Raw genomic sequence first — 16,697 nt, 5'->3', positions numbered from 1 at the left:
ACAAATATTTCAAGTATTTTTGGGTTTAGAGGCATTTTTAGGCATCTAAAATAAAAATGCAAGAGCTATAACAAGCTGTAGCCCTAAGTGCATAAAGACTCTTAAAGTTGAGTGAATTGTGAGGCAGTTCAGTTGGTAGTTGGAGGGATATATTGTGTTGCTCAAAATTTAGGAGTGTTAGGAGTGTGCCACCTTAAATTGACTTAAATTTGACTTTATGATTGGGAGCAAACTTATTCACACATTGTAAATGTAATATATACTATAATAATAAGCAAATTTATATAGCTTTAAAGCATCTACATTTGACTTAATTGTAAAATTCAAAAGAAAGCCTGAATGTTATTCCTCTTTTGCGTGTAGGAGGCCATGGCCACCTCTGAGGAGCTGGGCCAGGATCTGGAGCATGTGGAGCTTCTGCAGAAGAAGTTTGAGGAATTCCAGACTGACCTGGCTGCCCACGAGGAACGTGTGAATGAGGTGAACCAGCTGGCAGCCAAGCTGATACAGGAAGCCCATCCTGAAGCTGAGCTCATAGTTCGCAAGCAGGACGAGGTCAACGCAGCCTGGCAGCGCCTGAAGGGACTAGCCCAGCAGAGGCAGGGCAAGTTGTTTGGGGCTGCTGAGGTGCAGCGCTTCAACAGGTAAGACTGCCAGTTGATTGTATTGTAAGCAACTATGTACATACATTATTTGGTGATTTTTATCAGGCTCTATTAAGAAAGGGCATTTTGACACGGTGTAAATACAAACCTGCGTGTTTTATTCCAACAACAGGGATGTGGATGAGACCATCAGTTGGATTAAGGAGAAGGAGCAGCTGATGGCCTCCGATGACTTTGGTCGTGACTTGGCCAGTGTGCAGGCTCTGCTTCGCAAACATGAGGGTCTGGAGAGAGACCTTGCTGCCCTGGAAGATAAGGCAAGAAGATGCTTAACAGAATATCAATATATGTACAGTACAGTTAAAGAAGAAGTTAAAAAAACCTTCTTATTGTCCCTCCTTTTTTTTTCTATTTCAACTAGGTCAACACACTGGGGGGTGATGCAGAGCGCCTGCAGCAGACACATCCACAAAATGCCTCCCAAATCCATCTGAAGAAGGATGAACTCATCACCAACTGGGAACAGATTCGCACTTTGGCAGCTGAGCGCCACGCCCGCCTGAACGACTCCTACCAGTAAAATACCAAACACAGCTTGTTGATAAACTGCCGATATACTGTTTGCTGAGCCACATCACTGTTATTTGATACATCATATGTTTTTTTTTTAAGAGTAGAATACCAGAACTGCTCTTCCACAGGCAGATATTTTCTCAGTGACAATAAACGGACCATAAACCTTTCTCTGCAGAATTCTGCTCACTTCTGCCCTTTTGTGTCAATCTCTTTTTAGTTTGCAGCGTTTTACTGCTGACTTCAGGGATCTGACCAGCTGGGTGACAGAGATGAAAGCCCTGATCAATGCTGATGAACTTGCCAATGACGTGGCTGGAGCTGAGGCTCTACTAGACCGCCACCAGGAGCACAAGGTAAAATCTCTGATAATAACACCATGTCAAAGGATCCTGAAAATGTGATTACTACTTTAGCTTTGTTTTTTTTTAAACTAAAGAAACAATAAAATGCAATATTTATTTCACATGTAAAAAGAATCCATGTAAGATTGTCTTTTTGTGTTTCCCAGGGAGAGATTGATGCCCATGAAGACAGCTTTAGAGCCACGGATGAAGCTGGCCAGGCCTTGCTTAATACAGGACACTATGCCTCTGAGGAGGTCAAGGAAAAGGTAGGACAATGACAGCATCCAGATTGTACTCTTTCTTTTGTGCGTTACCTATCTATACAAGCTTACTACCATGTAACATCAGGGTCCAAAATTAACACTCACCAGTCGTCAAATGCAGGTAAAGTTTCCGTTTGGCAAGTAAGTCTCAGAGGGCTATCTGCCACATGGCAAGTAAATGTTTTTCCCACTATAGTTCTGTTTTTTAGTCTTCATTTTGGTGAAGGTGAAGCAATTTTCTTCTGTTCCTCTGCTGTCTGCAAGTCGCGAGTGAGGACCAACACACGCACACACCAGCCACCACGTCACTTCTGTTTACTGATAGCTGGCGTTTACCTCAGGCTAATTAATTAGCTAGTAAGTGGCAATTTTTTTGAAAGCACAATGCAATTAATAGTTTACCGATTGTTAACCGATGACGACAATCAGGAAACGGAGTCTCAGTTCACCTGTCCGGGAGGCTCTGACAAACTTTCCGCACTCTGTTCCACGTTGTCCGCGGACAGCGATAGGCTTGTTCAGGCGTTGATATTCTGTGCATTGTTGGACACACGCAGACACTTTTCTGAAACCCCTTGGTGGACTGACACAAGTCTACAGCGAGCCGCGTCATGTATGTCCGAGAACACTGCCTCCACCTGCAAGTTGTCAGCTGTGTTTCTGCCTGGTATACTCTCAGACAGCTGATTTAACACATAGCTGTTACGTAGCTCTCCACAAGCAGTTAACATCCCTACCAGCAGGACTAAAGTTTTGTTTTGTAGACCTAAGTTACAAATAAATTCTTTTCATCTACGCACCAACTTGGCCGGTGAGCCAAAAAGCCCTTAACATTTAACATGTTTATTCTGGTGTGTTGTGTGTAGCTGGCCATACTTGCTGAGGAGAAGGAGTCTCTGCTGGAGTTGTGGGAGGTTCGCAGGCAACAGTATGAGCAGTGCATGGACCTGCAGCTCTTCTACAGGGATACTGAGCAAGTTGACAACTGGATGAGCAAACAAGAGGTAACCTGACACCAAAACTTCTTTCTTGAGCAAAGAATTACCCCAGTGCGTATTCTCTATTAAGTGATTTGATGTGCCCTTGTTAATTTTGCATGTGCATTGTATAGGCTTTCCTCCTAAATGAAGACCTTGGTGACTCCCTGGACAGCGTAGAGGCACTGCTGAAGAAACATGAGGACTTTGAGAAGTCTCTTAGTGCTCAGGAAGAGAAGATCACTGTAAGTTTTTGTCCACTTTTCCAATTCACGTTTTACCCTGCAGTCATTGATCAAGAATATCATTACTGCCTGGCAGTTGTGCAATCAATGCCAGGTTTTACAGTTGGATCTAGCTGTTATGAAATAGGATGCACTTTAAATCTCTTGTACATCTGCAGGCCCTGGATGAGTTTGCTACCAAACTAATTCAGAATAACCACTATGCCAAAGAGGATGTCGCTACCCGCAGAGATGCTGTGAGTACCACTGTCAGCTCCTTCAACTTGCCTTAAATGAATAAACCCCCTCAAATACAAGCATTGAATGCTAAAGCAGCTGGCAGGATTATGTAATTTAACTCATGCAAACATCTTTTCCTTTGCACATTCATAGCTGCTCAGCCGTCGCAACGCCCTGCATGAGCGTGCTCAGTCTCGTCGTGCTGCCCTGGAGGACTCTTTCCACCTGCAGCAGTTCTTCAGGGACTCGGATGAGCTCAAGAGCTGGATCAACGAGAAGATGAAGACTGCCACAGATGAGGCTTACAAAGTAGTTTTTCCAAAGAATTTGAAATATTGTTGTGCATAGATGTGTCCTCGATATTAAAATATTTTTGTACATACATGTTGTGCTCACTGTTTCTGACCTTTCACACTCTATCCTGTGTGCCTCTGCTCACTCGACAACAGGATCCCTCTAACCTGCAGGGCAAGGTGCAGAAACACCAGGCTTTTGAAGCTGAGCTGTCAGCTAATCAGAGCCGCATTGATGCCCTGCAGAAGTCTGGTCAGGAGCTGCTGGATGGAAAGCATTATGCCTCCACTGAGGTGGCTGGTCGCATGGAAGAGGTCAGCACCCAGTGGAAGAAACTGCTGGAGGCCACCGAGCTCAAAGGTACTGGCAGTAGCATAGCTTGGACTGACCACTTTTAAACTAAACTAATCATAAGATAATGGAGTTGCTACACTATATGGATATATAGTATAAGTTGTCATTTTGTCAATTGTGACAAATATAATTTTTCAATCAAATATATTAGTATGTCAGTACTAATGCTTATCTCAGATTGACATACAATGTGGGTTAAGCATTATTACTGAGGTCTTTTTTATGAGATCACACAACTAGCACACAAGAACAACACATATTAAACAGCAACCACATTAATCAAGCCACAAGTAGAATCCATTTAAACTATTACAAAAGGCATAAAAACTAAGTTTTAAAACCAAGCATAGCCTACTGGCTGACTGGCCGGAGCAGTCATTATTTAGCTAAACACTAGATAAAAATATGTTTCTGAAAACATTTGAGGCTAGAAATAGCAACAGAATATCGATTCATATTTGATCAGCGCTGCCTAGTTTGACAGTTTGATCGGAGTCCACTACCAGTGATTGACTGACTAGTAGGTGGCGGAGAAACATAATTTCTTTCACAGATTATCTAATTAATGTTAAGTAATTGATTAATAACAGTTTGAGCAACTATGACTAAGTTTCAACAAAAGTTACAAAATGTTGCTCTAAAAGTTGCTTACAGGTAGTAGGCCTGGGCCGGTGTAAATTTATTTTAAACTAGTTTGATATTATGCCAAACACCTATACACCAACTTATAGCACTAGGTGTTGTACTAGACTCAGCAGCAGCTCCCAAGTAAGACTTAGAGAGCACATAATGATAATCTATCAACTCCAGTCCTTTTTGTGGTGGTAATGCACTTTTAAGCCATCACTTTTTTTCTTGCACTGTTAACACTTTGCCTTGTCTTTCTCTACCTCTTTTGTCAGCTTCAAATTGAAAATGTTGTAATGTTAATGTCACAGTTTTATCTTTCAGTTTTCTTTGAGAGTAACTCAGCCATACATTGTCTCACCAGCCCAAAGAAACAGATGAACTTTCTAGTAAATACATGCACTGTTACTAGCAATTCAGACACTAGCAACATTACATTAGTTTGATTTTGAACGAACATAATATGTCATTCCCGTTATCTCATTGCTTGTTATTACCAGTGTTGGGCAAGTTACTTGGGATTATAGTGAGCTAAGCTACAAGTTACTTTACTTTTAAACAAAACTTAAAAGAAACAAGTTGAACATGACAAAATGAACATTGAAGCTATTTTTATTTTACAACAATTTACACCACATACAATTCTGTGTATTGCGGTGGTGTCACTAATCCTCAGCAGTTTTATTTCAGACGCTCCACTGCACTTGATCTTCAGAAATGCTTGGGGAAATGTAGCATGTGTTGATGCGCTACTGCGGTACTTCATCAATAGAAGAGCTACGTTACTGCAAAGCTATTGGATCCAAATAGGCCTGTCACGATAACAAATTTTGCTAGACGATAAATTGTCCCAGAAACGATTGCGATAAACGATAATGTTGCAGTTCTAAGACCATTTGCATCAAAAATAATATCAATGGAATAATTATGCAGGTACACCTTTTCAAAGATCAATAAACTTTTATTTAGTGAGGGGAAATAAGTATTTGAACACCCTGCTATTTTGCAAGTTCTAAGATAGAAACATAGAGGAGAGAGGAACTCGGTGTGTCAGAGGAAGTACCCCAGCAGTCTAAAACTATTACAGCATAACTAAGAGAGACAGGGTAAGGAGAGGAGCCTGGTCAGGGTAGAACTCTCCCCAACCATAGTCACTTAGAAACCAATGCATGGGAAAAACAACGGAAATACCCTTTTATTTATTTATTTATTTATTTATTTATTTAATCTTTGGTTTAAATGAAGCAGACTGAAGAGAGCCTGGGTCGGAGTGAAACCAGGGTCAGATAAAACTGTATCATCTGCATAAGAATTTAGTACGGACAAGGATGAATACTGTAATTTATGTATGATGTTATTAGCAGTTGATCAAGATCAACCTCTTCATCACCCCATTACTGATGGCAGGGGAACAGTCTGAGGTAAATTTTTATTTTAAATTTGATTTCCTCTATTTTACTTTAGGCATCAAGCTCCGTGAGGCCAACCAGCAGCAGCAGTTCAACAGGAACGTGGAGGACATTGAGTTGTGGCTGTATGAGGTTGAGGGTCACTTAGCTTCAGACGATTATGGAAAAGACCTGACCAGTGTCCAGAACCTGCAGAAGAAACATGCACTGCTGGAGGCTGATGTGGCTGCTCACCAGGTACCCAATGCTAGACATACAGTGAGGAAAATAAGTATTTGAACACCCTGCTATTTTGCAAGTTCTCCCACTTAGAAATCATGGAGGGGTCTGAAATTGTCATCGTAGGCGCATGTCAACTGTGAGAGACATAATCTAAAAAAAAAAAAGAAATCACAATTATGATTTTTAAAACTATTTAATTGTATGATACAGTTGCAAATAAGTATTTGAACACCTGAGAAAATCACTGTTAATATTTGGTACAGAACCCTTTGTTTGGAATTACAGAGGTCAGAAGTTTCCTGTAGTTTTTCACCAGGTTTGCACACACTGCCGAAGGGATTTTGGCCCGCTCCTCATCACACAGATCTTCTCTAGATCAGTCAGGTTTCTGGGCTGTTGCTGAGAAACACAGAGTTTGAGCTCCCTCCAAAGATTCTCTATTGGGTTTAGGTCTGGAGACTGGCTAGGCCACGCCAGAACCTTGTTATGCTTCTTCCAGAGTCACTCCTTGGTTATCCTGGCTGTGTGCTTTGGGTCATTGCCATGTTGGAAGACCCAGACTCGACCAATCTTCAATGCTCTAACTGAGGGAAGGAGGTTGTTCCACCAAAATCTCGCAATACATGGCCCTAAAGTTCTATTTTGGTCTCATCTGACCACATGACTTTCTTTCATGACTCTAGTGGATCATCCAAATGGTTATTGGCAAACTTAAGACGGGCCTTGACATGTGCTGGTTTAAGCAAGGGAACCTTCATGCATGATTTGAAACCATGACTTTTCAGGTTTTTGACCAGGTCCTCCCGTTTAGTTCTGGGCTGATTTCTCACCTTTCTTAGGATCATTGAGACCACACGAGGTGAGGTCTTGCATGCAGCCCCAGTCCGAGGGAGATTGACAGTCATGTTTAGCTTCTTTCATTTTCTAACGATTGCTCCAACAGTAGACCTTTTTCACCAAGCTGTTTGGCAATTTCCCCGTAACCCTTTCCAGCCTTGTGGAGGTGTACAATTTTGTCTCTAGTGTCTTTGGACAGCTCTTTGGTCTTGGCCATGTTAGTAGTTGGATTCTTTCTGATTGGATGGGGTGGACAGGTGTCTTTATGCAGCTAAAGAACTCAAACAAGTGCATCTAATTAAGGATAATAAACAGAGTGGAGGTGGACATTTTGAAGGCAGACTAACAGGTCTTTGAGGTTCTGAATTCTAGCTGATAGACAGGTGTTCATATACTTATTTGCAGCTGTATCATACAAATAAATAGTTAAAAAATCATACATTGTGGTTTATGGAATTCTTTTTTTAGATTATGTCTCTCACAGTGGACATGCACCTACGATGACAATTTCAGACCCCTCCATGATTTCTAAGCGGGAGAACTTACAAAACAGCAGGGTGTACAAATAATTTTCCTCACTGTACATCTTGAAAGCATACTTGATACTTATGGATGCTAATCCTTTTTTTGCTACACAATAGTTGAATTTCAAATGTATGAATTCTTTCTCAGGATCGCATTGATGGCATAACGATCCAGGCTCGCCAGTTCCAAGAGGCTGGACACTTTGATGCTGACAACATCCGCAAAAAACAGGAGGCTTTAGTAACGCGTTATGAAGCTCTGCGCGAGCCCATGGCTGCACGCAAGCAGAAACTGTCAGATTCTCTTAGGCTCCAGCAGCTTTTCAGAGATGTGGAAGACGAGGAAACTTGGATCCGTGAGAAAGAGCCTATTGCTGCCTCTACTAACAGAGGTAAAACTTAGCTATATTTGCTAGTACTATTAAATAAAAGCTAATGGTCGACAATATATAGTCTCCTTCAAATGGTCTTACATAGATAAGCAGTGAACCTGAACAATGTTTCACTTGAAGCCCACCACCCTCAGCTATTTCAGATGATTGATAAAGTCTCTTGGTGTTTTCCTCAGGCAAAGACCTGATTGGTGTTCAAAACCTGTTGAAGAAGCACCAGGCCCTGCAGGCTGAGATAACCGGTCATGAGCCTCGTATTAAGGCTGTCACCCAAAAAGGAGATGCCATGGTCGAGGAAGGTATTTATTTAAAGCCAAGCCCAGTTTGATATCAAAGTGATTGTAACCTTAAGCAAGTGAAGTATTAAAAGTATTTTAGAATGCTGATTCATGTATGGGGTTCCCAGGACACTTTGCTGTGGAGGAGGTGAAAGTTAAGTTGGTTGATCTACATGGACGCTGGGACACACTGAAGGCTAAGGCCTCCCAGAGGAGACAAGATCTGGAAGACTCTTTGCAAGCCCAGCAATACTTTGCTGATGCCAACGAGGCGGAGTCTTGGATGAGGGAGAAGGAGCCCATTGTGGGGAGCACAGATTATGGCAAAGACGAGGACTCTGCTGAGGTACATAAATGAGTTTTAACAAAATATCAGGACAACAATATTATGTATCCATTATTTAACCACTTGCAATTTAAGTATGAAGAAGATCATTGTTTTGATATTTTACTGTTTTCACCTTAAGCTCAGTCTTTGATCATGTTACATTTATTGAACAAGCCTCAAGCATATATTCCTTTTGTGACAAATGCAGTTGTGCTGAGTAGTCTGTCTTCCACAGGCTTTGCTGAAGAAGCATGAGGCCTTGATGTCTGACCTCAGTGCCTACGGTAGCAGCATCCATGGTCTGAAGGAACAGGCCCAGTCCTGCAGGGTAAAATCCGATCTCTATTTACACCTCAACACTGCACATGTGCTCAGCTTCATAGAAGTTTTTTTTTTAATGTGCAATAAAGCCTCAGATCGCTAAGGTTTAAAAAAATATATAATAAAACTTTCTCCAGTTTAAGCAGAGAGCACACATAAGTGATTCTGTTTGTTTAACTGAACAGCAACAAGTGGCCCCAACTGATGATGAGACAGGGAAGGAGCTGGTCCTAGCCTTGTACGACTACCAGGAGAAGAGTCCCCGTGAAGTTACCATGAAGAAGGGGGACATCCTCACCCTGCTCAACAGCACCAACAAGGTACAGAGAAAACCAGCTCAGTGTACAATATACAGTCAGAGGTTAGGCTGAAACTAACCTGACCAGCTTGAATAACTATTAAATTGGAGGTAATTCACATGTCACTTTTAAATAATGCAAGTTAAGTTGTTAAGGGTTGGTTTAGGTATATTTAATATCAGGCAGGCAACTTTTAAGTAACTTATATAATTATTTTTTCAGTGACCGTAATCATCAGTATTTAACTGCCAACCTTTTAACAAAACACAATACAATACAGTCATTCATATAGAATTGCTGCAATATAACGGCATGCCAATGTTACTGTATGACGCTGGTGCATGTCCGGTCTCATCTGATGGTAAAGTCTGGGCCAGGAGTAAGAACGGAGAAAGCCGCAGTAAGAGGTCTCACGCTACTTTTTGCAAAATACCTACTGAAGCTTTAAGTGCTGGTCAAAAGTAAATATATCATAGATCCACCATAGCACCAATCTTTTCATATCTCCAGCAAGAGTATTTTTGGTAATACTTACAATTTATGTTAATGTTGTGTCCATTGCCATCCATGTATTATTTGAAAAAAAATTATTTGATGAACCTATTGGCAATTTATTTGTACATTAAGTTGTTAGTCAAACATGATTTCCAATCCTTGGGAGATATGTTTAAGATTATGACCCTTGCCATTAGATCAAACGGTTCACAAATGTTCTTGCAAAAAAAGATTGTAATTACAAACCAAATTAAGAATACAGCTTTTAATAGGGCATTTAAAAGGGCAATTCCTTGTCTCATTTTTCAATATTTCCTTGCTGCTTTTCCTTCCTTATCCAATTCGGAATTAAATTTGACAAGTCATTTCGCCCCTACATTTGGCTGTTCTGTAAAAGCCTTGTGCTGGTTGGACAAGACGATGCAAATTAGCATTTGGGTGGTAGAAGTTAGAACAGGAGAGCTTGCTGGTGAGGCCAAATGTGTTTCTTTATTTTTAATCTGCAAAGTGTTCTGTGATATTGCAATTCAGTTTTCAGTTACGTGACTGTCGCGGAGACCTGGAAGGGCAAAACACACTGGGAACGCCATAGAGCTGCACAAGCCTGTGAAATCTTCATCCTTTTAAAAACCACAAGTTTTTAGATCACCACTCAAAAGAAAAAAAAAACACGGTTCAAGGAAAAGGAGGGCCCACTAGCGAACTACGATAGCTTACACCGGTAGTCAGAACAAAAACATGATCCATTGTCGGTTTGATAATTTACATGTTTTCTTGCGGTGGCCTTCCTTTATTGAGCAGTGATAGAAAGTGAAAGTAATTCTATGAAGGAAAAAAATAATATTTGAGGAGGGAAAAAAGAATGAGTACTCTCTTCTGTCTGAAGGATCAATCTCCAGATGTCTTTTAAATGGCGGCATATATTTCATTATTGTTGTGAAGCACTATATCTTTGACTAAAAGGGCAGAGTATTTGTGAGTGACTTTCACAGAGCAACTTTCTAAGCCACAATCTCCATCAAGAGCCCACATGACCTCTCCCCTCTTTATTTTCTGACTGTGGCTCTCAACTCCAAGCCCATATGTTTCTGAAGACATAAATCTGTTTGCTGTCATTTAAACAACTAAAGTTAAATTGATAATTTTCTAGAACAGGTGTGCAATGTAGTAGTTTAGCAAATGTTACCCTGGTTCTCTAGATATAATTTGTAGCAGCAGGAAAGAGTATGTGGGACGAAGTCAAAATATAACACAATAAATGTTCATGGTTATAATGGAACTCCCTATCCTCCCTGCTAAAGGATTGGTGGAAGGTGGAGGTGAATGATCGTCAGGGCTTTGTTCCTGCTGCGTATGTGAAGAAGTTGGACCCTACCCAGTCCTCTTCCAGGGAAAACCTGCTGGATGAACACGGCAGCATTGGGCTGCGCCAAGACCAGATTGAGAATCAGTAAGAAAACCACACCATAACCTTTTCATTTTTGCAGGGGAATGTAGTTTACATACTTGTTTCTCCTTTCCTACTAGAACTATTCCTCTTAAGTGTTCTATCATTTTTCTGCTCTTTTAACCTTTCTATACTTTCATCAAATCATATTTTCTGCTTGGTTTTTTACACTAATGACCTTTTCTATGGCCTATTTCTCTTGTCCCCTCTGCTGTCCTCTTGCTGTATTTAACAACTTAATCTTGTCTTGCTGTGTGTTCAACTTGCCTTGCCACTGTGCAGGCTTGTCACCAAGGAGGCCTGCAGCGTGTCTGTGCGCATGAAGCAGGTGGAAGAGCTGTGAGTAGGAAGCGTCACTAGTCTGCGTGTTCTTGTGATCGTGATACCACTAAATATCATCACAGTTTTACATCCCTCCCAACCCCAAAAAACCCTCATGTTGTGCGACATTGTCACTACTTCACACTCGTCTTCTATTCAGTCACATGGATAGAAGAAACTTTGATGCAGACCTTTCACATCTTTCTCATCCCAGGCTTGCCAATGGATGTTCATTTCTGATTTTCTGTCATATCATAAGCTGTTTTGTTCTACACATTAAATTGGCTTTGTTTCATTATGCTATAAGTTACTTCATTTTTCAAGGGGCCAGTCAGAGAAATTCTGCTGATCTTTGTGGCTCCAAGATTAATGAAACTGAAATCTGCCTGGTTCAGCAGAAGTCTAGCTGGCATACACTTTACATTTACAAAACATTGTGTAGGAAATAAATGAGAGATAACGAATGAATTAAATTAAATAAATAAATACATTGCCCATACAAAAGCACGAGACCTGTTCCACAATCCAATCCAATGAAAAGAAAACCCATCAGGTCATTTTAGTCAGGTCATTAACTTTAACTACATTCTATTGGGTAAAAAATGTGTTTTACTGGTTATTATCAAATAAACTTCAGTTGCTTGTCTTTACTTTTCCAAACTTGTAAAAGCTCTGTAGGTTTTCTTTTTCCTTGACATTGCAAATAGCAATGTACAATGTCATCGATCAGTCAATTACTTGCTGAGTTGAATCTGATACTGATTACATTGATTTAAACACTTTGTATGATGTAGCACCATGGCCCGTTTGTTTTCCTGTTGCTCTATTTGGCCTTATTGTTAGTCAGATAAGTGTCGTAATTTAATGAAAGGCGTTTAAGGCTGTACTAATAAATGTTTTCTTTCTTATTTTATTTATCATATTTTATATAACTTATTTTGTGTCAGCGACATAGTAACAAGATATCTTCAAATTGGTTGTTGGGCAACAGTCTCTCTCCCTCTGCCTCCATCTCAGAGATCTACCTATGTGGACAATTCAAAAAATAATTGTTAAATATATGTTCAGGAATTTTGTGTCTCATTTGTTATTACTAAATTTTTGTAATTAATTAGATGCAAAATATAAATCAGTTTACCATTATGAAAAGGAGCAAATCTTCACATTGGAGAAGCTGAAACAGCAAGGGAAAATTTGCCACCCTTGTATTTGGATGTCCAATTGGTGTGGTAAATGTAGTCAATTGCAGCAATAAATTCCTTTGGGCCTGCTATATTAGCCAAGATAGCTGAGCTCTCCCGGTCCCCGAGCCGTCCTGGCAGTTCCTAAATGTGCCAGGATGCATTGTGCACAACCAGCCAAAGCCTGGCCGGAACAGTTTATTCGCAATGCGCCTAAACTTGATGCAGGTAATAAAATAAGAACAAACTGGCTATGAAATCCGAACCAGAGCAAACCAAGACAGCAACTCTTTATTTTCCACACTGTCAACATAAGCTGGAATACTTCAGTTTGTAGCTTTCTCACAATTTAAGACCAACTTCAAATCACTTAGCATTTTGTTAATTGGCAACTTAACACAATAGCTTACAATAGCAGTGACAAAAATACCCAGTTATCATCTGCCCTCTCAATCCTGCTTGTCTTGTCTTTTCCAGTTTATTTTATTCTGAGAAGGAAACAAACTGCCCATGCTGACAAATATTTTCATTTATGTTGACATCGGGGTGCAATTTCAGTAAAGGCACTATGGCAAGCCCTTTTAACATTTAAAAGCTAAGTTCAACTATTCTTAATTAACATTGTAGATATCAATAACGTCTTTATGACTAGTCCTAATTACATTTTGGATAGTATAAATAAAAAATATATCAAAATATCTGTAACGTAATTGTGACTAGTCAAAATGACAGATTGAGATATCTTTAACATTCATTTTGCCTAGTCAAAACTGAATTACAGATATCTCTATCTGTCATTATGACGAGAGTCGTCTGTGGAAAGTAACGCTGAATCCTCATTTCTTGCTGCCAGCTCCTGTCTTGCACGGACTGCAGCATTAAAAAGACGATTAAAAATGCCTTCGCCCTCTGGCTGCTTTATGTAATGATAAACCACGTACAAATGAATGGCAAACGTGATGTAATATGTCCCAGAAAGAATGTCTTTGTGGATATCGGAAATTACAATTGTGGATAAGAATAATGTATTTGCGGATATCCGAAGTTTTCTTTTTGACTAGGCAAAACTGAATTAAAGATATCTGCAACACATATCCAGTCTAGCTTTTAAATATTAAAATGGCTTGCCATATAAGCACCACCACTTTTATCTCAGCAACTCAAATTCTGGAGGTTCCCTAGCTCTATCTTCTCAGTTGCAGCCACAGTCTCTTTCTGCTGCATTTCTTCGCCCTTTTAGTCTGGCTCGAATAAATACAGCTGAATATTTGAGTTGGACTAAACACTGTAAAATGTATCCTCGTGGATTACGTTCTCTGCACTTATGTTTTGGGGTGGCATTTGTGCTGTTGGAAGCGTAGCTAGTTGGCAATAAAAGTGAAGAGAACAAGGAAGTTCTGATATTGTGTGGAATCTACAGCATGCCCCCTTGCTAGCCAGAGGCATGATCAAGGCTGAAATAGCCTGTAGTTCTTCCTTCCCTCCAACTACTTGACTGTCACATCAAATGACGTGTGCAGGAAGAACAACAGATTGGGCTGCTGTGAACTGCAGCTTTAGCAATATAGCACGCACTGAGAATTGTAATACTTTAATCTACTACATTTACCATTAACACTAATTGTAAATCCTCGTAAAAGTGTCAAATGTTTCTATGAAGAAACAACTTGAGTGTTTAAAATGGTTACTGCAGTCCAAATACAAAGTCCTGAAGAGAGTTGTCTCCCTGAGCCCCTCCTCACTGGACTGGACTCTAAGTTCACGGGCGTTGCCAGGTTACGCGCTAAACCCAACGTGCCACAATGTCAATATTTGGTAGATGCTAACTATGCTGACTGTCATAAAAGGCTGTGTAACTGCAACCACCATTGTAATGACAGCAACCTTATTAACCTCTGTACCCATCTGACAGTCACCATTTGTCGGCCCAAAAGTAACTGCTACGGCTGCAAAACAGAAGCTGGGGAAGAATTGCAGCAGGAGGGAAATATGTGGTTTTACTACTTTCCAGACCCTATTAAATATAAAAATTAAATGACTGGAATGACAGGTTCAGCGGAGAACTTTAGTGGCATTGGCATTGTTGTCAGCATCTGATGACATACGGTCATTTTATGATTTAGTACAGTAAATATATATTGCTCTATTTCCAATCTTTAAACTTTTGAAGGCACATTAAATGATTTGATTAGATTATGTTTTTGCAACTTTTTTTAAGGTATGGTACTCTGTTGGAGCTGGGGGAGAAACGCAAGGACATGCTAGAGAAGAGCTGCAAAAAGTTCATGTTGTTCCGTGAGGCCAATGAGCTCCAGCAGTGGATCAATGAGAAGGAGAGCGCCCTCACTAATGAAGAGGTCGGCTCTGACCTGGAGCAGGTCGAGGTCTTGCAGAAGAAGTTTGACGATTTCCAGAAGGTAATGTTTTCTGATATTTTAAAACGTTTTCTTCCACTTGCTTCTGTAATTTAATCCAATCTCTTATGCAAAATTTATGTAATTGTTTTTTCTGAAAAAATACGTTGAAATTATTATTCTGTTATTATAATTTCTGGTTTCACTTGGGCTCTCTATAGACTCTCATGACAAACATCAGAACCTTTTGATGTAGCTCCCTAATGTAATGCAAATGTTGATTACCATTTATATGATAAAATCATGTTGGGTATGTTATTGATTAGTAAGCAACAAGTATAACCTAATTTTGGCTACTGTGTGTATTTGTTGAGATTATTCGTACATGTCCTGTCTCTTAAAAGAGTGTATGATGTTTTTCTTTTGTTTGGTCCAGGACCTTAAGGCGAACGAGTCTCGCCTGAGGGACATCAACAAAGTGGCGTCTGAGCTGGAGTCGGAAGGCCTCATGGCTGAAGAGGCCCCCATGGTTCAGGCTCAGGTAAATTCTACTTCCCTAGCTTAACTTTATGAATCTTAACCCATCTTTTATGTTTTACCTGCAAGTTAATTGAGATCTTTTTTTCTTCCATGTGTAGCAGCAAGAACTGGTTGGTGCTGCTCCCGGCAAGGTTTTGATCATTTATGTACTTCACATACATTTTGCTTCATTATTAGTATAGGGTGTCACAACTCTCCAAATCCTCGATTCGATTACATTTTTGATTCTAAAGTCAAAGTTCGATTCTCGATTTTTACTACTTTTTTTTTTTTAAAGCACAGTTTGCTATGCCATTTTTAGACTAGACTCATATGTCATATAACTTCTGACCTTTGTTTGCTTGGTACCACATTACATTTTCAAATTTAAAACATTTATTAACAACCTAATGTAACAATAACACATCTTCAGTCAATTGTAAACTTGACTATTTGTCAATAAAGTAAACTGAGTAAAAAGGTTTACAGGACACATAATTTAGTGAACACACATAGTAGAGCTTGCAAACTGTGGCTTTTTTGTCAACACAAAATACTTTCACACACTTCAGTGAAAAAGGAGGGGGCTCAAGTTCTGTTGATGGGTCTCCAGCATCTGCCGTTGCCATGCTGTCTTTTTACTGGCTGTAGCTAAGTTAGAGGAGGTTGACTGACCAAAACGTAGCGGTATTGACAATTGCAATTTCTTTTTAAATTCAATATTCAAGATTGTGATTTAATTTTCATCGATTTGGAGTGACACCCTTAATGTTTAGGAAACATTTCAAATATCACAACTAAAATAAGACTGCAATGACACATACATTTTATTGAACAGGATGAAGCTGATTCCAAGACTGCATCTCCATGGAAGGTAAGCTTCATCTAACACTGTTAAGTCTGTGTCCTAAAAATACATTTATACATTCAGTTTTTTAATTTATTTTTATACAAAATAGTCTGTAAATCTTGATCTGGCATGAGACTTAAAGTTATGTCCTCAATGAATATGAATAGACATTAAAGAGACAACCAGGGATCATCGGAACTCCAAAGCCTTTTTTTTGTTATTTAAATTACGTCTGAAGTTGTCTTATTTATATAAATTATGTGTTTGGGGCTTGTTGCCTGGTTCGGCTATAGCCTTGGTTGCAGTGCTTACTATGTCCTGATTGGTGTAGAGTCTTGTTTGGTCTTAATAGAAGACAAACAAACCCTGGTAGTTTCCATAATATTCTTGACTGGTGTGGTGTTTTTTGGTTTTCG

General features: G+C 39.8%; 1 protein-coding gene across 6 annotated transcripts in view; it reads left to right on the top strand.

Annotated features, from left to right (window-relative positions):
* Positions 1–16,697, top strand: part of sptan1 (spectrin alpha, non-erythrocytic 1) — a 52,200-nt gene that overhangs the window by 10,914 nt on the left and 24,589 nt on the right. For 4 of the 6 annotated variants that reach the window (XM_034895494.1, XM_034895493.1, XM_034895491.1 and 1 more), the window contains exons 5-26: positions 364–644; positions 778–922; positions 1,027–1,181; positions 1,399–1,534; positions 1,690–1,791; positions 2,655–2,792; positions 2,900–3,010; positions 3,169–3,246; positions 3,383–3,538; positions 3,679–3,883; positions 5,969–6,150; positions 7,645–7,888; positions 8,065–8,187; positions 8,295–8,512; positions 8,730–8,822; positions 9,001–9,135; positions 10,911–11,059; positions 11,339–11,395; positions 14,777–14,975; positions 15,349–15,453; positions 15,551–15,583; positions 16,270–16,305. In XM_034895494.1, coding sequence (XP_034751385.1) covers positions 364–644; positions 778–922; positions 1,027–1,181; positions 1,399–1,534; positions 1,690–1,791; positions 2,655–2,792; positions 2,900–3,010; positions 3,169–3,246; positions 3,383–3,538; positions 3,679–3,883; positions 5,969–6,150; positions 7,645–7,888; positions 8,065–8,187; positions 8,295–8,512; positions 8,730–8,822; positions 9,001–9,135; positions 10,911–11,059; positions 11,339–11,395; positions 14,777–14,975; positions 15,349–15,453; positions 15,551–15,583; positions 16,270–16,305 — 3,081 coding nt within the window. The remainder of the gene's footprint in view (positions 1–363; positions 645–777; positions 923–1,026; positions 1,182–1,398; positions 1,535–1,689; positions 1,792–2,654; positions 2,793–2,899; positions 3,011–3,168; positions 3,247–3,382; positions 3,539–3,678; positions 3,884–5,968; positions 6,151–7,644; positions 7,889–8,064; positions 8,188–8,294; positions 8,513–8,729; positions 8,823–9,000; positions 9,136–10,910; positions 11,060–11,338; positions 11,396–14,776; positions 14,976–15,348; positions 15,454–15,550; positions 15,584–16,269; positions 16,306–16,697) is intronic. The other 2 variants (XM_034895497.1, XM_034895495.1) reach the window with 1 other exon arrangement.

This window comes from Etheostoma cragini, chromosome 16 (assembly GCF_013103735.1).
Source record: "Etheostoma cragini isolate CJK2018 chromosome 16, CSU_Ecrag_1.0, whole genome shotgun sequence".
Classification (NCBI taxonomy): Eukaryota; Metazoa; Chordata; class Actinopteri; order Perciformes; family Percidae; genus Etheostoma; species Etheostoma cragini.
The sequence above is the reverse complement of the archived record's forward strand: the minus strand, read 5'-3'. Positions and strand labels throughout refer to the sequence as shown.